The 26,036-nt window shown below is 51.1% G+C and overlaps 1 protein-coding gene across 4 annotated transcripts; it reads left to right on the top strand.

The window, feature by feature from the left end:
• The first annotated feature begins 582 nt into the window (after positions 1 to 582).
• LOC111842410 (CUGBP Elav-like family member 2) lies at positions 583 to 25,257 on the top strand. Of its 4 annotated transcripts, none has more exons than XM_072706670.1 (13): positions 583 to 1,089; positions 1,202 to 1,398; positions 3,828 to 3,910; positions 6,909 to 6,957; positions 9,443 to 9,577; positions 12,537 to 12,616; positions 13,688 to 13,849; positions 14,027 to 14,090; positions 14,553 to 14,735; positions 17,091 to 17,219; positions 18,544 to 18,729; positions 18,808 to 18,951; positions 19,564 to 25,257. In XM_072706670.1, the coding sequence occupies exons 1-13, from the start codon at positions 989 to 991 to the stop codon at positions 19,689 to 19,691; spliced, it is 1,641 nt and encodes a 546-aa protein (XP_072562771.1). In that variant the 5' UTR covers positions 583 to 988; the 3' UTR covers positions 19,692 to 25,257. The 4 variants fall into 4 exon arrangements, with proteins under 4 accessions (XP_072562771.1, XP_072562739.1, XP_072562832.1 ...); XM_072706638.1 differs by having other exon boundaries at positions 18,526 to 18,729; XM_072706731.1 differs by having other exon boundaries at positions 584 to 1,089; positions 14,601 to 14,735.
• Positions 25,258 to 26,036: the final 779 nt, after the last annotated feature.

Here is a 26,036-nt window from a genome sequence, read left to right as displayed (position 1 = left end):
AATAACACGAGGTAAATATTGGGGTTTCTCCTGAGGTATGTAATGGGGATTGAGGTTAATGAGTTTCAGACCAGTCTTGCTGCTCGCCTAGATGTGTGGATGTTTACTGAGTGTGTGATCCGTCTCCCGTGTGTCTGACAGCTGGCTTTATTGTGGCGTCGGTGAGAAGGATTTCTGCAGCGGAGCTTCTGTTCTTCAGTCTGCCTTAAGCAGCTAGGCAGGGTGCAGTTCTCATTTGGCCCTCAGGGGGGCCTACGCACACACAAGCCATTGTGTGTGCAGGGAGGAGTAGCGGTATAACAATGTGTGTCTGTCCGCCGCTGGCACCGCTCTGGATGTCACCGTCCCTCCCCCAACGGGGAGCTGGCACTGGGACCGGCTGTCGCGGTGGCGCTGGCGGCGTGGTCTGGGCAGGACCCTCCAGCAGAGCGTGAGGAGAGCCGCCCGGCCGTCGCTGCGGGACATGTCCCTGAGGTCGCTAAGGATGAACATGGGCGTTTCCGCTGAGCGCTTCGGCTCCCTGTGCCGCCGGTGGCTAACCCGGGTGCAGAGGTTGGTTCCCTCTCTCCTTCTCTCTTGCCGTTTCTCGCACACTCGGTCTCTGGTTCTGCGGCATGTCGGGGAGGCGTCACAAAGCTCCTGTTCTCTCCTCTTCAGATCAGATTAATTAGCAAAGGCGTGTTTAACTTAAGGCTGATGTCCAGGCTGTCCCGGATGGAGGGACAGGCCCGGACACGCTCTGCGTCTTGGTGGTCCGGCTGAATGGTACCGATCAGGCCGTTGGTGTCTGTGTCTGTGATGAAGGCTCCTCCTCTGTGCTGGTATTCTGCTGCTTTACTGCAGAGCTATAGTATATTTTTGGTCTTATATGCTCATTATGCGTATATGTGCACTACATATGTCTGAAACGGGCTTTGAGGCCTGTTTGTGTGTGTGTGAGAGAAGTCTGGTTAACACAAAGATATTCGAGCAGTCGCCGTGCCTTTAAATGTCACATGACTTACTCCCAGAAATCCCAGCAGGTTCTGGAAGAGTCAGTGGAAATGTAACGATCTTGTTACAGCACCATGGGGCTCCTGGAAACCCCAGGTGTGTGTGTATGTGTGTGTGTGAACAGCTGAACACACCCTTCATGCGAGACGACCCACCAGAAAGTAGTGTGAACATGACACAGTGCCCCCTTTTGTCTCCCCTCTGTCAGTAACGGGACCACCAACAAGATGAATGGAGCTCTGGAGCACTCTGACCAGCCTGACCCCGACGCCATCAAGATGTTTGTGGGCCAGATCCCGCGGTCCTGGTCGGAGAAGGAGCTGAAGGAGCTGTTCGAGCCATACGGCACCGTCTACCAGATCAACATCCTTCGAGACCGGAGCCAGAACCCGCCACAGAGCAAAGGTACCAGAGCTTGGGCGGCATGACCCTTCAGGCCCAAGGTTATTCGCTGAAGCTCCCATCTAACCAACTTCTTGTTGAATTAACCAGTTACTTAGTTGGTCTCTTTAAATGTGACACTTACTCCTGCTTGAGGTATTGGCTTTATTTCTGGTGTCTCGTCCATAGCTAACATTTCCTCAACGTTTCTGCAACACTGTGCGGGGCCACACTGCCCCAGTGTCACTGTGCCGTCAGGCCGGCATTTAGCAGTTAACCCGCTGAACCTTGCTCGCTTTTCCAGGCTGATCTGCTGGCTTCCTGGTAAACAGAAAGCGGTGCTTGTGAGCCACACTGCTGCAGGATTAATTCCCCCCCACTCCACCTGGAGGCCCAGGGTCAGGGAGGTCACCGAGCCACCCAGTGTCAATCTGCCAGTGCCGAGACAGGCCTGTAGGTGGCACTTTCATGCCCTAACGGGTCAGGGGGTGATGAGCACGGAGCCAGTACTGCCGCTGTATCAGCCTGTGTCTGGCGGATCATTTCACTGCAGTATAAATTATACTGGGATACAGTGTATATGTAGGCCGCCCGGCGGATCATTTCACTGCAATAATAATATTACAGTGGCACAGTGTATATGTAGGGCTGGTGGATCTTTTTCACTGCAGTACTAATAATACAGTGATGCAGTATATATGTAGGCCTGGGGGTCTTTTCAAAATGCCAGCGTGTGCATGTGAAAATAGGCAAGTGTGTTTTTAGTACGGCCAAGGGAAGAGTCATCTAATGCCTGTCTGTGATTGGCCGGGAGGTGAGGGGGCCAGGTCGGGGGCCTGTGCTTCCTGGGGCTTCCTTATTGGCTGGCCGGTTACCTTCAGGGGTCTGCCAGGCACGCTTTAGATAGTCTGTTGTGCATCAGCTGTTTTTGAGCTGTGGTGATTATCTACAGGGGGTCTCGCTTGATTTGATTGTCACAGCCTCTCACACAGGGCAGCCCGGGCAGCATGTCTGCGCCCGTACCCATACCTGTGTTTATTTCCTGTAATCCAGCTATTAAATGCTGATTGTTTTCTTGTTGGTGGGTCAGTCATATTTGTGTTTTTTTTCAGTATCTTTTACGAGTTACTGTAAATGCGTTGCAAAAAAAAACAACGGCGTTTGAGTATGGCAGCAGTTCTGATGTGCTTAATGCCTGTTATCTGAGGGGAGCGGCTGGAACAGGGTGCATGGACCAGGCAGAAGATCCCGAGATGATCCTCTGCAAAGATGTGTTGGAAAGTGCAGTGTGGATACTGATATGCAGCTTGACGCACGTCAGCCTGTCATGTTTGTTCAGCTGGAGCCGATTCACGCTTACAGGTGTATTCTCTGTCCTTTTGTCCTCTGTGCATCACACAGGGAACCTCGGTCAGAGCAGCAGGTGGCTGTGGGACGTTGCCGGTTAGGAAATGCTGTCGTTTTGTTGACAGCGCTGTGTGTTTATACACACCCTCCCCGGAAATGAGGGGCTGCCCAGTGGGTCTGTTCGCATAAAGGGCCTCCTCTCCTACCCCCAACCGGAGCCGCACTCCTCCTCTACTCGAGCGTCGGTGCTGTTTGCTCTCTCCTTTCCTGCTCCTATCAGAGCCACCTCTCCCTCCTCCTCTGTTTACAGCTGCATGTATTTTTTTTTCTAGCTCTTTCTAAGGGCATGATGGGTTTGACGATGCCTTCTGTGTGGTAGCTTTCCGCTTCGTGTGGTCTGGTCTGGGTCTGGCTTGGTCTTTGTCCTCACGTTGCCTGGCCGTGGCCTTGATTGGCCCGCGATGTGGTCTCTGCTGGGCCCATAGTTGGCCTCGCCTTGTTTGACGTGGTCACTCAAGGCTTAATTGGGCCCAGGATGAGGCCGTAGCTATAACTGCCCGATCGACTGTCGGTGGGAAGCTCTCGAAAGCTTTCCTGTGTGTTCTGGGCTTATCTGAGCGTTCTGTGTAAACTGCTGCTGTCCGAACTGACTGAACTGGAGCGTGAAGCCACTGCTTCTGCTTTGACCGCGTCATGTGAGGGATGTGCAGTGCTTGGCAGGTCTGCTCTCTTCCGGATCTTTCCAGTCCCCTGTGTCTGTCCCTGACGTCCTGAAGAGCAGATTGATTCTAATATCAGCCTGATTGACCTTTTTAAAGCTACAAACGTTTTGAAACAGACTTATGTCACGTACGTTCTCCCCCGTGCTTTGCGGGCTCCTGCCCGTGTGATGCTGCCATGCAGGGATCCGCAGCCCATTCTTGGTCTCCAGTCCGTCACTGTCCTCTTCCGGCTGTTGGATGGGGGTGACGGCTGCCCTCTGACCTCCCCTTTTCGGGGACGGTAGGCAATCTCGCAGCACCATCCACACCCCGTCAGCTCTCCCGATGTGTGTTCAGTGCCCCGTTCACCTCCTCACCCCTCCCTCTGTCTCTCTGTCTGACCAGGGTGCTGTTTCGTGACGTTTTACACGAGGAAGGCTGCCCTGGAGGCTCAGAACGCCCTGCATAACATAAAGACCTTATCTGGGGTGAGTATGGCCGCCCGCCTGCCTTTGCTCTGTCTGTTGTGTGCGGCCAGTCCTGGGCAGCGGGGGCTCTGGTCAGCACCTCCTCCCGAGGGCAGTTGCCACACTTTGGCAGCGGAGGGTGGGCTGCGGTCGCCATGGAAACCCTGAGACGGAGGCGGGTGGCGGAATACGGAGTTAACTTTTCGACAGAGCGGCCCTGTTATGTCACGTTCACGCCTCTCTCACGCCCGTGAAGCGAGGGTTGGCGTTTTCGGAGAGACGCGCTGATGTCCCATTTGCCGGAAGATGGCCGTAAGACGGCCGCGTGGCCACCTGTTGGGCCGCGAGCGGATCTGATGGAGACGGGGGACACGTTCCCAGTACATGGGCCTCGCTGCGCCACCCCCACCGCCCTCACCGGCTCAGCCTGGGCCCGAATCGATCGCGACGTAACGACACGCTGAGGGTTTTATCTGCCTCTGAGCTCGGGGTGTTTAACACGCCGCTGTAGGGATTAGGGGTATGTCAGTGCTGTCCTCCAAAGAGGAAAGCAGCGCTGCCAGAGCCTCTGTGCCCCCCCCCGGCCCACTTCCTGCCTGTGCCCCCCCCCCCCGCTCCCCAGCTGTCCCGGAGACCCCTGTATACACTTGCTGTTCTGGGCTCGTGGCCTCGTGCCAATGAGATGGAGGAGCAGGAATACCATCAGTGCCAGCATGACTCAGAGGGTCTGACCCCCACGTACAACCCCCCCCCACAGTGGCCCAGTACCCATATTGCACTGCTGAGCACTGGATATCAGAGGAAACCTTTGAGTCACATCTGGTGCCAGTTCTGTTCATAATTTCCACATTTTTGTTCATCTCAGGTTGAATATACAAATGTATGCCTGTGATACAACAGTGTGTGTGTGTATACAGCATTACTGTGTGTGTGTTTGTGCAGCATTACAGCATGTGTACAGCATTACTGTGTGTGTGTGTGTGTGTGTGTGTGTGTGTGTGTGCGTGTGCAGCAATACTGCTGTGCTAATTTTATGGTGTCAGTTTAACATCAGGTTCCTGCCTTTTCGTGTCTGAGATGTGATGGATCTGTGAGCTCTTCAAGCTGCCAGCTGAGGATTCGTCCTTGTGAGTTACTCTCTGGAGCTGCTGGGCGGAGCTTTAATTTGCTGCTCGCCGTGGCGCCATCCTGTCCCCCGTATGAGCGCGTGCGAGAAGCCATGAGCTCACACGCAGTTACTCAGTGTCTCCTTCGGGGGGTGTCATGGCCCAGGGGGAGGGACAGTGGCACCTGTGAGAGAGGGGGGCTCAATGGAAAAGCAGGAAAAGCTAATCCCAGGATTTCTGGGAAGAAGGATTTTAACCGAGAATCTTATTGGATTGCGTGCTGGAAAGTGCATTGAGCGCACACACGCACACACACACACACACACACACATACAGGCTCACAGACACACATACAGGCTCACAGACACACATACAGGCTCACAGACACTTTGCTTTTTCTCAGACGCCCACCGTAAACAGCACCTGCAGGCCCAGCACCCGTCAGCAGTGTCATTACAGAAGCTCATTACAGGAATCAATTGAATTAGGGCAGTAATTGCAGGCATGGCGCGTGAATCCCTCGGAGCGGCGATAACAGCCTGGCCTGCCTCCCAGGGGGAGGCTATCTGATATCTACCCGGCCCCCGGGGCTGTGAAATGCCAAGACTGGAGTAGCGATGAGGCGTGTGTGCAGTTCGGGGGGGGGGGGTGTTGCTCATCGATAAACTCATGGCAACGAGCGGCACAGACAGGAATGCGCTACATACAGGCCAGTGATGGCTACAGTGCCCCCCGCCCCCCCCTCCCGCCACCGAGGACATGCCTAAATTAGGCTTCCTACTTGAGATGGTCGGCTTACCAATGTAATTTCTTTAGAGGCCGTTTACATGATAAAATGTTCTATTATTGCTGAGTGCCTGTAATTATCCACAATTCATCGCTAACGATCCACTGTGCGTTGTGTGACGATGCCAGTTAACGGCCAAGGGCTTCTTTCGATGGGAAGCTCGGCAAGCAGGCTCCGGACATTCCCGCAGTACAGCTGAGCCGGATCCGTCATGTTCGGAAACCTTATTCCCTCCCAGGCATGGAGTGTGTGAAGAATTACATGTTAAGGTCACAAGAACTAAGGTGACCTCTAGTGGCGGCTTAAATAATGGCGATTTGAGTGAATTGTCACCAATTGGCCCATCCTCAACCAGGCAGGGGTGGCGTCTTACCTAATCAGTGAAGGCCATCTCACAAAGGTAGCTGTGCCCAGGACCCGAGGTGGCAGTTTCAGGTCCAGAAGCACACATCTAGATCGTGGTTTTCTTTCAACCTACCAGTTGAGTATAAAGAGTCAAACTCACAGAGTAACTGTACTGGCTGGTTGAAACGAAACCATGGTCTGGATTCATACTTTCTGGACCTGAACTTTCCACCTCTGCCCAGGACGCTGACCAATGGAGAAATCAGGTAGATCAACCAGCATCCGTACTGGAGTCCTGGCTGCCGTTTGGTGATTAACTGGAAACAGGGATGGGCATGTGGGCTTTTTTTTTTTCCCCGAACATCATTGTCACTGTCACCGGAGAGAATTACTGTCCACCAGCCTTCCAAGCAAACGGGTGACGGAGCAGGTTACTAGGTTCAATCCCATTGGAGAAACCAAGTCTCCCTGGTATTGGTGCTCATCCTGCTGAGGCATTATGGGTAGGCAGCAGGGCTGTTGTGCGCTCCACAGGCGAGCGGGCCTGTGTCAGACAGGCGGCCGACCCAGCACAGACCCCGCTGTCAGGTGTCTCTGCTCTCCCATAAATCAGCCGGCTCCTCCGCTCCCTCCCCCCGCGGCTCGACCTTCTCCTGCCTCTGACCACCAAGCTGTTTGTCTGAAGCGTGTCTCCACAAAACGGCGCCGTTCGCTCCTCGCCGGCTCGCCGGGGTCAGGTCTGTGCAGTCGTGCTGAATCGTGTCCCCGTTCTGTTTTGCAGATGCATCATCCCATCCAGATGAAGCCGGCGGACAGTGAGAAGTCAAACGGTGAGTGGGGGGGGGAAGGGGAGCATCCTTCTGAAATCCCAGTATGGTGTGTGTGTGAGGACAGGGTCTCTGATTTAAAATGTTGGACTGACACCTCAGCTGAGACTTGTGGACAGCTGCTGATGAGCGTCACTGTGCACTGCGTCTGGGCCGGGGACCATCCAGCATGAGCCACAGAATTCACTGTGGCTGTCTGTGCCCCTGCCTGTCCCTTAATGTCCCAGCATGTCCCTGTTAGTCCCTTAACATCCCTTAATGTCCCTGCATGTCCCTGTTAGTCCCTTAACATCCCTTAATGTCCCATCATGTCCCTGTTAGTCCCTTAAAATCCCTTAATGTCCCATCATGTCCCTGTTAGTCCCTTAACATCGGCCTGGCAGCGGCCAGTCAGGCTGGATGCCCAGAGGTCACATGACATGCGTTGACATAGAAATGGAGGACGCCCGCAGCTGCCGGGTCTGGCGAGCAGCCAGGTGGCACGGCCTCATGGGGGTGAGCCTTCTGCTCTATGCTGGCGGGTCGGCCTGGTCTCATGGAGTCACATGACGGTCCTCCATACACGGTCACCTCCCTGCGATTCCCTCCACGCTCTGGGTCACTCTGTCATTCTGTCTTCCATGTCCTCGGCTGGGTGACACTGCTGTCCCAGACTGGGTGACACTTCTGGGTGACACTGCTGTCCCAGACTGGGTGACACTTCTGAGTGACACTGCTGTCCCAGACTGGGTGACACTACTGGGTGACACTGCTGTCCCAGACTGGGTGACACTGCTGTCCCAGACTGGGTGACACTTCTGGGTGACACTGCTGTCCCAGACTGGGTGACACTGCTGTCCCAGACTGGGTGACACTACTGGGTGACACTGCTGTCCCAGACTGGGTAACACTGCTGTCCCAGACTGGGTGACACTGCTGTCCCAAACCAGATGACAGTGCTGGGTGACACTGCTGTCCCAAACTGGGTGACACTACTGGGTGACACTGCTGTCCCAGACTGGGTGACACTACTGGGTGACACTGCTGTCCCAGACTGGGTGACACTGCTGTCCCAGACTGGGTGACACTGCTGTTCCAAACTGGGTGACACTACTGGGTGACACTGCTGTCCCAGACTGGGCGACACTACTGGGTGACACTGCTGTCCCAGACTGGGTGACACTGCTGTCCCAGACTGGGTGACACTGCTGGGTGACACTGCTGTCCCAGACTGGGTGACACTTCTGGGTGACACTGCTGTCCCAGACTGGGTGACACTGCTGTCCCAGACTGGGTGACACTACTGGGTGACACTGCTGTCCCAGACTGGGTAACACTGCTGTCCCAGACTGGGTGACACTGCTGTCCCAAACCAGATGACAGTGCTGGGTGACACTGCTGTCCCAAACTGGGTGACACTACTGGGTGACACTGCTGTCCCAGACTGGGTGACACTACTGGGTGACACTGCTGTCCCAGACTGGGTGACACTGCTGTCCCAGACTGGGTGACACTGCTGTTCCAAACTGGGTGACACTACTGGGTGACACTGCTGTCCCAGACTGGGCGACACTACTGGGTGACACTGCTGTCCCAGACTGGGTGACACTGCTGTCCCAGACTGGGTGACACTGCTGGGTGACACTGCTGTCCCAGACTGGGTGACACTGCTGGGTGACACTGCTGTCCCAGACTGGGTGACACTGCTGTCCCAGACCAGCTTCTTAAAGTAGTGGCATCACACCAGCGTCCTCCTCAGAATAAGCCAACCTGTTTCTGTTGGTTGTCTGACAATCAGCTTATTCGTTTAATGCATTATTTTACAAGCAGGGGGTGCGTTTAGTTTTAAACCAAAGAATTTGTGACATTCCTGAGGTCCAGCTGTGACTTCATGCCAGTGTGGGGGAATATGTGGTAAATCATACAATCCTGCTTTTTTTTGACCGCAAATTAATTACACAGCTGAAGTATCATAATCTTTCTGGAGGGTGATAGACTGTGTACAAAGGGCTTAAGCTTTCGAAATGGCGTCTATCTCCTGCACATCCTGATGGTTCGTTTGAAACGCACCAACAGTTCAAACGGCAAAATAAAGCAGTGCGGCATTGATTTCCCAGAGTGCAGTGGGCTTATCTGCCCGGTCCCACGCTGGCAGCTGACAGCTTCCTCATTAAAAACAAATTGGATTAGCGGCACATTGAATGTTGGGGGTGCAGTCTCCCCCCCCCCCCCCCCACACACACACACACACACACACACACACACCAAGTCGCGCTCGCAGATACACGCAGCCTCACGATCCCATCCACACACGCAGCATTTCTCTCACACACACACACACCTGAATCACATGCACATGGTCACATGTCTATCTGGGATGGTCTGCCAAAGGTTAAGCAGAGATGATGTCAAGTTGAGGACTGGGGGTCAGAGATGGAGGGGAGGGAGCAGGTTCGAGGGGTCGGTCACGCGCACCTGCTCAGTCCTGTCACTGCTGTGTCCCCTTCAGCTGTGGAGGACAGGAAGCTCTTCATCGGGATGGTCTCCAAAAAGTGCAACGAGAACGACATCCGGGTGATGTTCTTGCCGTTCGGACAGATCGAGGAGTGCCGGATCCTCCGCGGTCCGGACGGGCTCAGCAGAGGTGAGTGCCAGTCCGAGGCAGGCCGCCCCCCCCCCCCTAACCCTTCCCAGCCTCACATGTAACTCCACCCACCCGATTCTGTTTGGGGTTCCACCTCACCCCTCGCCTCATGCGTCTTTGGGGCTTAGTTTGCCCTCTTAGGCAACGCAGTCCTCCACCTACCCAGAATCCCCATCTCCAACCTGCCACCTCGCACGCCCCCCTCTTCGCACGCACCTTCCCAGCATCCTCCGGGCTCCTGCCTCGTTCTCCCTGAATATTCCGCGGCTGTGGGAAGTCCCCCTGGGTTAGGCGCTCCCAGAGGTTGCGGGGAAGATCTATTTGCGGAAGTGTGCCTGGAAGGGAACGTGCTCCTCTGAAGGAGCCAGAAGAGAGAGCTGGAATGAGGCTGTTTCGCAGGAGCGTCTCCCTGCTCACTGCCGCTGACAAATAGGCTTTCGCTTTCTGCAAGTAGGTCCCCTTCTTGCACAGCCAGCGTGGGGCCCCAGCCGGCATTAGACCGCAGTGTCCCCCCACCCCCCACGGCCCCTCCGTAGCGAAGAGTGCTCGGCACGCGCGCGGAGCCTCGGGACCTAGCCTACTTCCTGTCTGAACCCATTTCCTGTCCAAGGCCCACTTCCTGCTCAGTCCTTTTATCGCATCTGTGTCAGGCTAAATTAGTCAAATTTGTAATTTTTTTTAAAAATAAGTCCCACATTAAAATATGGAGTGAAACATTATGAAGGTGGCCTGGGGAAGCAGATGTCCTCCGTGTTTCTCAAACCGCGAATCGGAAAATGGGACGGCATGGAGTTGATTTCACTGAAGAGAAAATCTTGTCAGTTGTGTATACGTATATAAGCTCATTTAGCCATGTGCAGTGTTTTTTTTTTTTTTAAAAGACGCAAGGTAATGAACACTCCAGCTTCTCACGTCGTAATTAGCTCATCAGGCATCTTTGTAGATGGCAAAGGACTTTGGCCAACTATCACCAGCCTGAGGTGATTCTGCATCGGCCAATCAGAATCAAGTGGAAGCTCTACACAGCCAATCGGCAGACAGCCTGTGACTGCCCTGGTGTGAATGCCGAGAGTCTGGAGGATCCTCTGGTGACCAGGTGCTGGTGGCTTTGGATGGGATCTCCTCCATGTCTTTCTGAAGGGGCACCTGCTTCACACATAGCTCAGGGTACATCCTCAGCTAGGCCTCCTCTGGCTGTTAGGATGCTCCTTAGTCGTCATTAATTACGGCTTTTTAATTCTGCTTGGCTTCTGGTGCTGCCAATAATGGAAACTATTATTGATGGGATCACGTGACTCGTGTGTATCTGTGCCACAGTGACACCCCCCCCCCCCCCCCCACCTGCCACGACAGATCTCCCGAGACCCTGAAATGGGCATTGTGGAGGTCAGGGATTGTTATGACTGGCCACGCTCAGCTGACATGCTGGTCAGGGAAGAAATGGTAGTGCAATATAAATGCTAATGAGAACCTTACCCCCCCCCCCCCCCCCCCCACCTAGTCTGAGATGGTAGGTTGGGACGAGATTTCAGGTACCCTGTCTGAAGCGTTACAATGTGTCTCGAATGTTCACCACTTGGACTCCAAGGGCCGAGATGGACAGTGGCTCCCTAGTCGATGCTGTTGACTGAAGACTGACGTTGCCCATTGGTGTAGACCAGAGGTTCTCACTCCTGTCCTTGGAGGGACCCCCTGCCAGAATGTTTTCATTCCAACCCAGGTGGTCCTTAGGCTAATAATGAATGTGGCAGGTTGAAAGCAGTGTGGCTTAGAATGAGAACTTTCTGACCGGGGATCTGCCGGGAACAGGATTGAAAACCACTAGTGTAAATGTTGGCATTGGTATAGGTGTTGACGGTTTTGGTGTTGACGTTGGTGTAGGTGTTGACGGTTTTGGTGTTGACGTTGGTGTAGGTGTTGATGGTTTTGGTAGAGCTGGGCGATATGGCCTGAATTATCCGATTTTCGATTTTAATCGATTTTCCCCTCCCCTACTCAAAATCAAACTACAGATGACAAAGTTTTAAATTTTATTTTGTTTTTTTACTTTAGAGTTAAAGTGCAATCTGACAAGCCAAAAAAGATGCTTGTAAGTGAGATGGCAGACCACGCCATTGTAAACACTTTTAGAAACGTGTAAAAGCTTTTAGCATCCCGGCTTTTCCACAGTATGTATGGGCACCATGTCTTTTGCAATATACATCGCGACAGCGTCTGTTATCGCCTTCCACTGTGCCCCATTCTTATCATATGGCACACAGTTCGAAAACGTGTCAGGGACGGTTGCATGCTTAACTTTGGATGTTGTGCTGGTGCTGCGGGTATTTTCATTTCGCTGGGAGCTGCACTTCTCCCACTCCGCTATGTGCCTCTGCTTTAGGTGCTGGAATAAATTTGTCGTGCTGCTTCCTTTGGTTGCAACAGTTTTTAAACAGACTTTGCAACGAGGACTTGTTTGGTCTGTGTCCGACGGCGCAAAACCGAACCATTGCCGTGTTTGTGAATCGGCTACAGTGTTTGGGTGCGCCGCGCTAATGTACCTGTGAAGAACGGTGTGTTGCATTATAATTAGTTCCGCTTTTGGCGCTCGCGTGTAAAATAAGTAATAAAATCGATTTTCATAAAAACACATCGTCCTGAACTGTAAATTCGAATTAATCGGTAAAATCGATTTATCGCCCACCTCTAGGTTTTGGTGTTGACGTTGGTGTAGGTGTTGACGGTTTTGGTGTTGACGTTGGTGTAGGTGTGGACGGTTTTGGTGTTGACGTTGGTGTAGGTGTTGACGGTTTTGGTGTTGACGTTGGTGTAGGTGTTGACGTTACTATTGGGATTGATGTTGAAGTTGGCTGTTGTCCTGCTGTGAGCTCTGCCCTGTGGCAGCGTTTGATGACAGTTGTCAGATCTTCTCACCCCTTCCTCTTCTCTCCTCTCTGTTCTCCTGTCATCCCTCTTACAGGCTGTGCATTCGTCACGTTCTCTAGCCGGACCATGGCGCAGAACGCGATCAAAGCCATGCATCAGTCGCAGACTATGGAGGTACAGTATTCCCCCCCCCCCCCCCCCCCGTTCTCTGCGTACTGTCCCATTCTCCCTGCCCTCTCTAAATCAGGACGGACCGTGGTAATGGGACCCGCGTCGTGCTGCCCCAGAGGGCCACTGAAGACAGAGCCAAGGTTATAGCTCCTGTGTTCAGCTTCTTTATGGAGAATGAGAACAAGCCTCATCATAAGAACCACCCGCTGTCCTCTGAGATGCTGAAACATCATGTTTTATTAGGAGTAGCGCTACATAGGAGAAGCGGTGGAAGGTTCCGGTCAGGGAGTGCCGGTTTGTGTGTCCGGCAGCGCACACAGCGAGCTCCCAGGTTGACCCGGAGAACATGCCTGTTATTGGGGGCATCTGGTCTGCTGTAAACAGGCTGTACCCTCCCCCCCCCCCCCCCCTGAAGGCCTGGGAGTTCACTTGTTTTTTCTCCTTTACTGTATAGACAGTAGTTATTGTGGAGAAAGTGAGCCTGTCTGACTCAGCGTGTAATCATCAGTTTTTTTACTTTGTTTTTTGTTCTGTTCAGTAAATGTTCTTGGCTGAGGGAGGGGTACAGGAGCAGATTAGGACTGTTTACTAGGTTCAATCCAGCAGTATCTCTCGGTCAGCTTCCTTCTGCCTGAGGGAGCAGCTCTGTGTCTAACCTGGTAGTGGGTCAGTTGCCCAGTGTTTTAATTAAGCTCTGCCGCTCCGAGGGCTTGCAGCAGCTCTAAGGCCGGATTGGGGCTATTTCGGCTCGACCCGTCAGAAATCTTCCGCACGTTGCTGTCGCTGCCCTAAAGAGGGCGCTCCGGGGACTTTAAAGCCAACCCTGGTACAGCGATTCTCAGGCAGGTGTCTTGAAGGGTGATGGTAGATGTTAGAAATGGCCCCTTAAAAAATAAATGAACACTGACTACAGATATCCCAGATATGTGTGAAGTGTTTACATTCCTGGTCATTATGCTGGTCCCTCCCCTCAGTGCTTGTGTGAGGGACAGTGATGTCTCGCTCTGCTCACTGACACCAATCAGCTGGCTTGTGTCAGTCTGACCCCTGTCCCGTCCTTGCCCCCCCCCACAGGGCTGCTCCTCCCCCATTGTGGTCAAGTTCGCTGACACGCAGAAGGACAAAGAGCAGCGGCGGCTGCAACAGCAGCTTGCCCAGCAGATGCAGCAGCTCAACAGCGCCTCCACCTGGGGGAACCTGACAGGCCTGGGCAGCCTCACTCCACAGTATCTGGCAGTAAGTGACCCCCCCCCCCCATTTTCGAGTCAGGTCTCTGTAATGAAAATGACATGCAAACGCCCCCTAGCTGCACATCTATGTGCTGCAACCACTGAAATACATTTAGAGGAAGTGAAGCCAGGGGGAGTGCACTGCCCCCCCCCCTCCCTGACACTCTGTGCTCCCCCCTTGCAGCTGCTGCAGCAGGCCACCTCATCCAGCAACCTGGGCGCCTTCAGTGGCATCCAACAGATGGCAGGTAAGTGTCACACCCGAACTACGCCCCGCCACAGGGTCTCCACCTCCATGCCTGTGACCTTTTAACCCCCTGACCTCTGACCTCCAGCTTAGCCCCACCCTGCATCCTCCGTCATTCCTTAAAGCTTCCCAGTAACAGATGGCTCTTCAGGCGGCGCCAACAGCCGTGCATCAGGCTGGGTGTTAGCTTTGTGCCCCCTCCCCCCAGCCGGGCATACAGCCAGGGACCCCCGACAAGCCCTAAATGTTAATGCTGCCTCCAAAGACCTTCTGGACAGTCTATCCGTGTCACGGCACTCGGTTCTTTATATTGGCATGATTTGAGTTTGTTCCGGAAGTCTCTTTGTAAAAAGTGGGAAGGCTGCTTACGCTTGCTTCTGGTGACGTGATATTATTCCATGATAATCCTCCACCCCCACCCCCAAAAGGCATGCACTGAGTCCCCCTCCCCTCCCCGCAACAGGTGCGTACTCTACCTGGCCTGATGGATACCCTCTGCCGCCCTCCCCAGGTATGAACGCACTGCAGCTGCAGAACTTGGCCACGCTGGCTGCGGCGGCTGCGGCGGCACAGGGCACTGGCAGCCCCTCCAGTGCCGGTGGCCTCACTGCCAGTAGTGCTGCGCTTGGGGCACTGGCCAGTCCAGGTAAACTGTGGCTGGGGGCCGCACTTTGTGTCCTTCCAAACACACATCCACACTTGGCTGCTCTGCCTCTCTTTCTCATTCTCTCACTATCTTTCCCTCTTCTTGTCTTTCTCTTACTCCCTTTCTCCATGTCCCCCTCTCTCTCACTCCCTCTCTCCCTGCTTCCATTTTCGTCTCTCTCTCTCTCCCTCCCCCCGTCTGCCCTTCATTTCTGCATTATTCATCCTTTCCGGTCACTCTCACTCATACCTTCATCACTGTCTGATTTTTTTTCTCTCTCCTTCTCTTCTTCCCTATTCCTCTCTTTCTTTCTCTTTCTCCCTCTACCTCTCTCTTCCCTTCATTTCTGCATTATTCATCCTTTCCACTCTCCCTCTCCCTCTCGCCTTCCTCGCTGCTTGATACTCTTCTCTCTTCTGCTTTTTTCCTTTTTCTCTCTCTCCCTCCCTCTGTCTGTCTGCCCTTCATTTCTGGATTTTTCATCCTTTCCGGTCTCTTTCACACACCTTCCTTGCTGCCTGATACACTCTCTCCTTCTCCCTTCTTCTCTATTCCTCTTTCCCTCCCTCCCTCTCTCTGTCTGCCCTTCATTTCTGCATTAATCATCCTTTCCGGTCTCTCTCACACCTTCCTCGCTGTCTGATCCTCCACCCTCCCCCCCCCCCAATCAGATTCTTGCATTTTTAATTGAGTTGTTAGTATTTATTTTGAAGTTCTCGTCTCTTATTATTCAATGTTTTTTTTAAACACTGCACAGCATCAAACAGCTAGCACTCACTGGCATCTCTCAAAAATCCAAGACACTAAATAGATTGCAGAAAAGACCCATATTTAAATGTGAAATCTAGTGGGGGGTCTGGTCTGCTGGCCTGTCCACCCACATACCCGCGAGTGGATACACGCCGTGCCCTGGCATGCTAATGAGCCGTGTGTGTGTGTGTGTGTGTGTGTGTGTGAGCCTGTCTGATGTCCCCATAACGTGATAAATATCCGTTTTTTTTTCCCCTTATGGGGACCGGTTTCCTGGTCCCCATAAGGGTCACCCATTTTATAAAAATCGGTGACTGCTATGAAAACACTAAAAATGCAAAAACTCTTGTATCTTGTTAGGTTACTTATGGTTAGGGTAGGGGTTAACCCCTACACAGCCCTAACCTTATCCATAAATAATCAAACAAAATTCAAAACTTCTGGCATTTTTAGTTTTTTGATTGCATTCACAGATCTTTTTGGGGAGCTGAAAAATAGTCCCCACAATGTCAAAATGACAGGTTTTTATTACATTGTGGGGAACATCATAATATAAAGATAATCCCCCCCCCCCACAAACACACACCACATTTGAATATAAAATACAGTACAAAAGTCAAACGCCTGGACACACATACTGAAAATCATTTGTTTTTTAACAAGATAATGACCCTAAGCTCACCTTAAGGTTATACAGTAAGTATTATCTTGTGAACAAGCAAAGAGATAGATTGCCGTGACAGATGTCTGGCCCCCACAATCCCCCGACCTAAACCCTGCAGAGCCGGTTTGGGACGACTTCAAATGAAGAGTAAGAGCAGGTAGCCAGCATGAGCCCAGGACTTATGGAAACTCCTTCAGGACTGTTGGAGAAGCGTCCAGGTGGCTACATCTGGAAGCTGGCAGAGAATGTCAGGAGTCTGCAATGCTGTCATTGAAGCAAAAGGCGGCTATTTTTAAGAGTCTATAATTTGAGAAAAATTTGAGATGCTGAACACTTCTTGGACGTGGCAATATTTGTTATGCATTCCTTCACTGCCGAGGTCTCTTACTGTAAAGGGTAGAAGAACTAAAGGAGAGACAAAGGAAATAAAAGCAGGGGGTCTGCAGACATCTGACTGGTCTGTGACATTAAGGAGACTAAACCTCTGGTGCTTCACAACTCTACATGGAATATGGATACAGAGCAAACACACACACACACGCACATGTAGGGTATACCTATCCTTATGGGGACCGCTCATTCATCTCAATGGGAAAAATGCTAATGCTAACTATGACAACCTTAAAGTCATGTTCTTGGGATTAGAATTTTCCTCATATAAATGAATGGAGAGTCCCCACAAGGATATAATTACAAGCCTGTGTGTGTGTGTGTATACATTCTTCTGCATATAATGTCAGATTACATTCCCCTGCTGTTTATCCGGCTCAGACTAGTGTGCCCAGAAGGGGGCGCTCTCATTCCTAGTCGGTGCCAATGCTTTAGCAGCCTGGGTCATTTGGGTTACTGATACTCGCATGCAAGTTGGTTTGTGGGGTCAGTCTCTGCTTTCTAACTGCCTCCCCCCACCCCTCCCCATCTGCCCCCCTGCCCCAAAGCAGCAGTGACGACGCCCAGCTCCAACCCAGGAGCTGCCATGAGCTCGCTGACCTCCCTGGGCACCCTGCAGGGGCTCGCTGGTGCTACCGTGGGCCTCAACAACATCAACGCACTAGCAGGTAGCGTCAACAGTGAGTATTCCCCCCTCCCCCCTCCGCCCGCCGCCCCTCCGCCCCACACCCTGCCCATGTCATGTGACTCCAAGAGACACTCGCTGAGCTAAATCTCCACCCGGCTACTCAGTACGGCCGCAGGAAGCAGCCTGTCGCTATCGCCGCCGATCCGAGAGACGATCTCACTCTCCAAAAGGATATTTATTCAAATAACCAAACCTACTAGGAATAGTTGGGGGTTTTCACCAGTGTATGGTGGTTACTGGTGTGTAGTATTTGGTTGTTTAGTCAGATGTGGAAGGTCTCGCGGGCTCTATGGATTAATGAGTGATTGTTCCCAGCAGACCTTCCCTCGCTGTGTTTTTTTGGCCGTTCCTGGCCATTGTGAGGCCACTTTCCCGCAGCCGCTGACAGCCGGTGGCCTGACAAATTTACGTTAACGACCGCGGACTGTCAGGTTTGGCCTCGTTACCGCCTGTCTCCCTGAAATAACGAGGGCCCTGCGTCCATTCTGAGCGGCTCGCCGGCGTATCCTGTGGATTTTGGACGCGTGGGGCGAATTCCGGGTGGAGATGAGGGGGGGGTGTCTTTCGGTCGGTTTATCTCCATCATCCTGCTGTTTTTCTGGCTGCTTGAATGGCCGGTCCTCTGTGTGCATGTGCGTGTGATTTAACTGCACGTAAACACACACCCTCAGCGACCAGTGTGTTAGGTACATCCCGTTAACACATGCGGCAAATCATGTGGTCGTAATTCTATACTCACCTGCACGCAGACAGAGGATCGGTTACTGCGAACGGCTCAGACATGTGATCTGAGCGATTTTAAATGCGGTGTGATTATTGGTGCCAGACACCATGGCTCCAGCGACACGCAAACGGCCGCCATCCTGGGATATTCACACCCTGCGGCGTCTTGCGTTTACAGAAGCAAAATCATCCAACGGGAAGGTCTGAAAACGTGTTGGTGAGAAGGGCCAGAATGGGCAGACTCATTAAAGCTAACAGGAAGAGCACAAGTGCAAATAATAACGGCTCAGTGTGACAGTGGTGTGTGGGAGGGCTTCTCTGAAGAGAGAACTCAGAAATCTATCTGTGGTGTGGTTCTAGGGGCAATAGCGGATCCTACCCAAAACCAGAAAGATGTACCTAATAAAGTGGCCCCTGAGTGTGTCCCTGCGATTGGCATGCATCTAAATGTATCTCTGCCCCATTTATGTTTTTGTGTGTGTATGTGTTTGCGTTTGCATGTGTGCGTGGACCCGGTACGACACTCTGATGAATAAGTTCAATCTTCTTTCTTTATTGTTGGGTTTTATGTAAAGTTGCTCACCTGCTCTCAGGTATGGCGGCCTTGAACGGCGGGCTGGGGGCGGGGCTGGGGGCGGGGCTGGCCGGTGGCTCCACGAGCTCCGTCGACGCCCTGAGCCAGGCCTACTCGGGAATCCAGCAGTACGCGGCGGCCCTGCCCACCCTGTACAGCCAGTCGCTGCTGCAACAGCAGGGAGCCGCTGGAAGCCAGAAGGAGGGTGAGTGAGGAGGGCGGCACTCGGGGGGGGGGGGTGGCAAAATGAACCAGACTTATCTGCCTGTCCTTTCCTCCTCAGGCCCAGAAGGTGCCAACCTTTTCATATACCACCTGCCCCAGGAGTTTGGAGACCAGGACATCCTGCAAATGTTCATGCCCTTTGGGAATGTGATCTCGGCCAAAGTCTTCATCGATAAGCAGACCAATCTGAGCAAATGCTTCGGTGCGTAGCCCCCCCATGTACTCCGGCACGCCCCGACACACCTCCACATGCCACGACACACTCCGGCACGCCCCGACACGCCTCCACATGCCAATACACACTCCGGCACGCCTCGACACGCCTCCACATGCCACGACACACTCCGGCACGCCCCGACACGCCTCCACATGCCACGACACACTCCGGCACGCCCCGACACGCCTCCACATGCCACGACACACTCCGGCACGCCTCCACATGCCACGACACACTCCGGCACTCCCTGACATGCCTCCACATGCCACGACACACTCCGGCACGCCCCGACACGCCTCCACATGCCACGACACACTCCGGCACGCCCCGGCACGCCTCCACATGCCACGACACACTCCGGCACGCCTCCACATGCCACGACACACTTCCATATGCTGCGACGTGCTCCCACACACTCCAACGCACTGCTAGACTGGTCAGCAATCGCCTGTTCCAGTCCCGGCCCCCACACCTCCCACGCCAGGGCTCTTCGGAGTGCATTGGACAAAGACTGTGCAAAGGCACAATCACGTTGTCTTTCTCATTGCGTGTTTTTCTCCTCCATCTCATTTTCCCCTGCCCCCCCCCCCATCCCAGGCTTCGTCAGCTACGATAATCCGGTGTCGGCCCAGGCCGCCATCCAGGCCATGAACGGCTTCCAGATCGGCATGAAGCGGCTCAAGGTGCAGCTGAAGCGCTCCAAGAATGACAGCAAACCGTACTGATCTTAGCACTAGGGCCCTTAGCGCTCCCGTATTAGCACTGCTAGGGTAAGTCCTCCACGAGCCACCGGGGTCTGACTGCCTCTCACCACCAGAGGGAGACAAAGTCTCCTGTTTTGTTTTTTATTCGTTACTGAGCCTGATGCTGTTTTTTTTTTTTGTTTTGTTCTGTTTATATTTTTCTACACAAACGCTTCCATTCCCATTATTAGTTTTTCATAGACTTTCAATGGACAAACCGCTGTTATTAGCTTTTTAGTTGTGTAAAAAAAATTTTTTTTTTTTGTCAACTATTTATTAACTGTTGGGGAAAAAAATCAACAGTGTTCTCTTAACGAACCTGGGATGGTGACTGTTTTTTTTTTTTTTTTTCTTTTTTAAATTTCTGTTAGAGGCAGGCGTTTGCACTTTGACCTCACGCCCTGGTGCCAGAAGGGGGGGCCCTAGTCCCTGCCCTGGCACTGGGGTGTACAGGCTTAATGCCACACTGGTCTTGCCCGTCGTCGCCGGCACCAAAACCGAATGCTTTCCAACCACGTTTAACGTTAGCGGTGATTTTTATTTAGCAAAGAATTAGACTATTCATTACTAGGTCAGATCACATTGGTCTTTATTTAAAAAAAAACGGGATTCGTGGGTAGCAGATCTGGAAATGCGGAAGCTCTCTGAAGGAGGCGTGTCACCGAGGGCGGGGCAGAGGTACTTGATGTCTCTCGGAAGATAAAGTTCAAGTACTGAAAGCCGCTGGCCTGTACATTATGTTTGTAAAAAAAGCAGTTCTATTTTTATACAAAATTTTTACTGCCTCAAAAAAAGACTTTATTTATTGCCTGCTGTTAATTTATTGGATACTTAATGAGCAGATCTGGCAGATGCGAAGCCTTCTGAAGGAGTCCTGTAGAATCCAGAGTCTCGTGCCAAGAGAACAGAAATCCCATCTGCTCTCTGGAGCCACAGTCACACCTGTCTGCTTTGCTCGTCCTCTCTGTCTCGCGCTCTCTCTCTCTCTCTCTATCTCTCCTGTCATGCTGTCTTACCCCTTTCGCTGTGCGGCCTTGTTCCCACGTCGTCTTTTGCGTCAGTCTCTCTCTTCCAAAACGGCATCCATCTCCTTGCGTCCCATTGGACCCTGGTCCCCGATGGATCTCTTTGGCTGCAGAGAGTGTGTGGCTTTGTCTGTGTGTGCGATTCTGTTTTTAATGTGATTTCTCCTGTATGTGTATTATTTCGATACAAAACGTAAAGTGTGCAGTGCCAATTATCCTGACCGTGCTACCGTCTCCGTCGTCCTGTGGCCCGTCTCCGTGATGGATGTGATGGATGTTCCGTTGCCGTGGCGACTCTGTGTGTAACCGTCTCCTTTGCCTTGTTCTCTCCCCTAGACCAGCCCCATGCCTGTTTGCCCATCGTTTGCTCGCTCGCATGTCTGCGTGCCGTCAGCCCCCAGCGTCCGCCCCCCCAGAGTCAGGCCCATCGTCTCCTCATTCTGTCCCGATGTCTTTCCCAGCTCACCCGATCATAACCTGATCTCCTCTTCCTGACCTCCTGAACCTAACTTGATCTTTTTTGGAGTTTTTTTGCATGACCTCATTTTGACTTTTTTGAACATTGAAGGCAGGATTGGGCGGGTGGGAATTCTGTGTGAAAAAGCCTGAAATGGAACAGGAAAGGCTATTCTACAAAGGGGGGGGGGGGTTTGTTTTGCATTGTCTCCATGTTGGACTTTTTGTTTTGTTTTGTTTTGTTTTTGTTTTGTTTTTTAAATTGATGAAAATAAACTTGAAAGTACAACATAGGGATCGGCGTTTGCTCTCCCGCCCGCTGCCAGGGGTCGGGGGGCGCAGTGTCGGTTTCTAAGGCAAACAGACTACTTCCAAACAGTTCTGAAGAAAAAACAAACTGTGTGAGTAGTATTAATCTCTCAGAGCTCTGTAATGGTTTTTACATTTTTCAGGCAGTGTAAAGATTTTGATAAGGCCATTTCAAGTGACTTTCTCATTCAAATCTATTGACAGAACCACTTTTTTTTCTAGAGTAGTTTAAAGTTAAAAAAGACAAAAACTAAAAAAATATATATATATATGAAATAAAGATTTGCCCTGTTTGGAGGGAAGCTACCTGTTCATGTCACCTTTTGCTGAACTGACTCATAGTTAGACAATCCGTGGTTAAATGCAAAAGAAATGACTTATATTTTATACTGTCTAAATGTATAGATTGGGGGGGTTTAAAAGTAAAAAAACAAAAAAACAAAACAGGGGTAACTTGCATTAACGTTGGTGCTTTTTGTGAATTACGTTGTGGAGTCATTACAAGTCCAAGGGTCTTAACTGTTTTATGTTTTAAAGACAGAACTAAAATTTGGTTTACTTGAACAATAGATGAAGCCTTCATATTATGATTGTTGCTATAATACTCTTGTTTCTTTTGTTTTTCTTTTCTTTCTCTATTTGCGCTAATTCTTGTTTGGTAATTCGCTGTTTGCAATTCCAAAAAGTGGAGTATCGTTTGTAAGCGCTGTCAGTATTATTATTTTTTTTCTTTCTATTGTGGGAAACAATTTGTAAATGTGTTTTGTTGTTCGGCAAAATGTGATTTTTTTTTTCCCTTTTTTCTTTTCTTATAAAGAGAAAAAAAAGTTAAGTGGAGTTTAGTGCCAAAACTCAGAGGTCTCCTGGCCTGAATCTTCAGTGTACTTTGGGTGAACTTATTTGATAACATGGGTATTTTATTACTTACGTGTTTTGTATGGATCCATTATATTTAAAGACACAGTTTAAAAAAAAAAGAAAAAAAAAAAGCTTAACTTGCTATTCTGTGGTCTTGTTGCCTGGAACTGTTAATGTTGTTTGCTTTTTATTCGTTTTTTTGGTAAGGATGGAAAAAGTGCCCGTCTGTCACATGTACACACACACACTCTCACAGACACGCTTCCTGTGCTGTAAAGGCAAACCTCACAATCCGCTCTCCATCTGCATTCATTGCGGAAGCCCTTTGTGGTTATGCCCCCTACAGGCAGACCCCTTCCATTGACCTCTGGCAGTCACAGTCTGCAGGTGTGCACAGGCACATGCCACCATTTATTGTGAGGGGGGGGGACATGTGGAGCCCTGTAGTCTTTGTCAGTCAGGTGCAGGGTGTCTCCTCAGCTGTCACCAGGGGGCGCCGGCCTCAGAGGAGAGAGCTTGTCGCAGTTAGCATTAGCGAGCCTGTTCTCTGAAAAGCCCCTCTGCCTGTAGCGGATAGCTAGGCACAACTGGGCAGAGGGTGTGCAGAGGAGCAGTGATCCTCTGGGTCACGGGAGAGAGGAGTTGTCCCTCTTAATGAGCTTGTGAGAGGGAGATGATTGTATTTCTCTGATGGTCTGTGCTCGTACTGTAGGCTTCATGTGAATCCATCTTTAATCGGTCATCAAACAAAGGTAACGGAAGGTGTTCCGCTGTTTGAAGTATTTCAGGGTTCGTTTCGGCTTTATTTCCCCGTTTTTATCACCGAGAACAGCGGCTTCCTCGGTCGTTATTTTCAGGGACGGGGGCCTGAATCAGGATAGGTAGGACCGTCAAATGGCAACGCAAAGCCCAGTCTGCCGGCCGGGTTTAGAGTTCAGTTTATCCCTCAGGATTCCATATCTGTTTAGAGCAGTGTTTCCAAATCCAGTCCTCGGGGATCCACAGTCGGTCCATGTTTTTGCTCCCTCCGAGCTCCCTGCCAGACGGTCCACATTTTTGCTCTGTCCCAGCTCCCAGCAAAAAACTTGGGCTATCTGTTGGTCCCCGAGGACTGGATTGGGAAACACTGGTTTAGAGTCAAAAGGATTCAGGTGGTATTTTATCAAGCTCACCTGTGGCCTTATTTTCAGGGGGGGGTTCCGGCTCTGTATTATGTCTCTTGGTCGATTTGTAGGTGTGATGGGACCAGAACTTAAACAGTGAAGGCATTTTAAGCTCCTGGTGTAATTTTGCCTTGAGTCTGGCAGTGTGCAGTAAGGGAGGTGCTGGAATCATCAGGCAGAGCCCAGGCTGGGAACTGCAAACCATGCCTTAAATTGTACGGCATACAAGCATGAGTTGAGGTGTGTGGTAAATCAGTGTTGGTGGAAACAGGGAGTGTTTGGAGGCCGTCAATGACCTAAACACGGTATCTGCAGAGCACAGAGGAAGCAGACGTTCAGCACTGTTGCTACAGAAGCGTGTCTGCTGTAGATATAAGGACTTCTCTGCTTTTAGCAGTTGTTAAAATTCTCCAAGACCCCGTCCTTGTTTACCGAGCCAATCCACATAGAATCCTTTTACTCCCGCCCCCCCAGAAAGTAGTACATCCGTGTTGGGTGGGGACAGATAATCTGACTCAACAGTAACATTTTTGTGACACCCCCGACGCACACATCATGTAGGACCTAGATCATCTCCTGCAGGTACCCCCTCTCCCCCCTTTAATATCCGCAGAACCCCAAGAGCCTATAAATACGAGCTCTGAGGCTCCCAAAAGCACAGTGCTGGGCAGAGAGGGAGTATTGGGTCCCTTAGTGGGGAACGATTTAGAAGCACAATGTCCCCAGAGACGGCTGCCCCCACGGGGCCCCTCAGAGGGCCTCTCCGACAGTCGGTGGCGCAGAGCTCATTTCTTCAAACTTCAAACCTCCTGTTTTTTGTTTGTTTTTTTGTTCCCTTTGTAATCGATGCCACAATGACAAACAATAAAAAAAAAAACTTGTTTGTTTCTTTGGTTTTTTTGGCTTATTGCATTTGGGGGAGAAAATGTGCCCATTTTATCTGCTGTGCCGTGAAAGCTTGCCTGTGGACAAATATATTTTCTTTGGTTTGACTCCTAAGAATTTGCATAGTTTTGAGTATTTGTGTTGAGAGCCAAAGTCCCCTGGGACCTGTCGCCGCGCTTTCAGTTCATTTGATGACACATTAGGCTTCGTCAATAGATGGGATTTTAAAAGTACAACTGAAGGCCGCTTAACTATTTCTACAACAGATTGTACTTATGCATTTTGTACTAGTGGAACTTTTTATACCGAGATTAAAGGAAAAAAAACTGAAAAACTGTCTGGCCTCGTTATCTGGCCAGATGGCAAGGCCACAAGTGGTTCCTGAGTCCGATTTCGAGATGGTGGTAAGGAAGAAGCGTTTTAATATAAGATTTTTTTTTTTTTTTTTTTTTAAAAGATCTTTGGCTTTGCGATTCACGTCCCACAGTCCCGCCTTTATAGTTATTTAGTGGGACTGCTTTTATTTTGGCTGTTAAATACTTAATGGAAGTTTGTCGATTTACAGAGCGGTAAGTTTCATTTTATTCTGTATCATGCTGTTTATAACGGGGGAAAAACTTAGGATTTAGCCGTATTTAGTCACCTTAAGTGGATAAATGTATTAGACTATAGAAGCGTTCTTTTCTTTCCTTTTAGTTCTTTAGGTTTCTATGTCCTTTTGCTGTGAACCTTACCTGTGTAGCTGGAGCAGTCGGACTTATTTTTGTAAACGTATGTTCTTGTGTGATGCAGTGTTTTTGTTTGGTTTTGTTTTTTGCTTCTGTCTCCAATATTAAACCATTTTTTTCCTAATACCCGTCTCTCTGTGTGTTGTTGTGTTCTGGCACCTGTCTGGTTCTGTAACTGCATCCATGCTGCCGTCCCCCCCCCCCCCATCCACTTTGTGCTTCTTTTCTGTTTTAACCTACAGTCTGTTTTGCCCCAGTGGACACTCAGGCAAAGTGTACGTGTGTGTGTGTGTGTGTGTGTGTGTGTGTGTGTGTGTGTGTGTGTGTGTGTGTGTGTGTGTGTGTGTGTGTGTGTGTGTGTGTGTGTGTGTGTGTGTGTGTGTGTGTGTGTGTGCGCGCGCGCGCGCACATGCTGTCCTGCAGTCGCTGTTGTTGCAGGGCTATACCTGCCAGACTGGCACGGTTAGCGTGACACTTTGCCGGTTCCTCAGTAACATTCTCCGATTTCACATTAACATCCTGTAGCGTTCATCCTCCTTTGAAGCTTTCCTGTGACGTGTGTGTTGTTTTTACTAATGGGGAAAACAAAATTCAGTTGTCTTTCCAGTCACTGATTCAGCATCAAAGTATCCAAATTGGGCTTAGTGCCCATTGGATGATTGATTGACATGTGACATTCTGCTCCTCCCTGTGATTGGCTTGTGAGGCGCTCTGTGTAACGAGTGAATTAAGGGTGGCGTCCATGTCCAACTGAATTCATCAGGAGTACATAGCTGTGCTGATGCCCGTGTTGTCCTTTACGTGACTGTTCCTACCGCATGCCCAATCTTTGGGCTGTCTTTGCTCTGACCGTGAAGTTAGGGTTGGGACCTTGTCTAGCCATTATTATGTAACAACGTTACA

This window comes from Paramormyrops kingsleyae, chromosome 1 (assembly GCF_048594095.1).
Source record: "Paramormyrops kingsleyae isolate MSU_618 chromosome 1, PKINGS_0.4, whole genome shotgun sequence".
Lineage (NCBI taxonomy): Eukaryota > Metazoa > Chordata > Actinopteri > Osteoglossiformes > Mormyridae > Paramormyrops > Paramormyrops kingsleyae.
The sequence above is the reverse complement of the archived record's forward strand: the minus strand, read 5'-3'. Positions and strand labels throughout refer to the sequence as shown.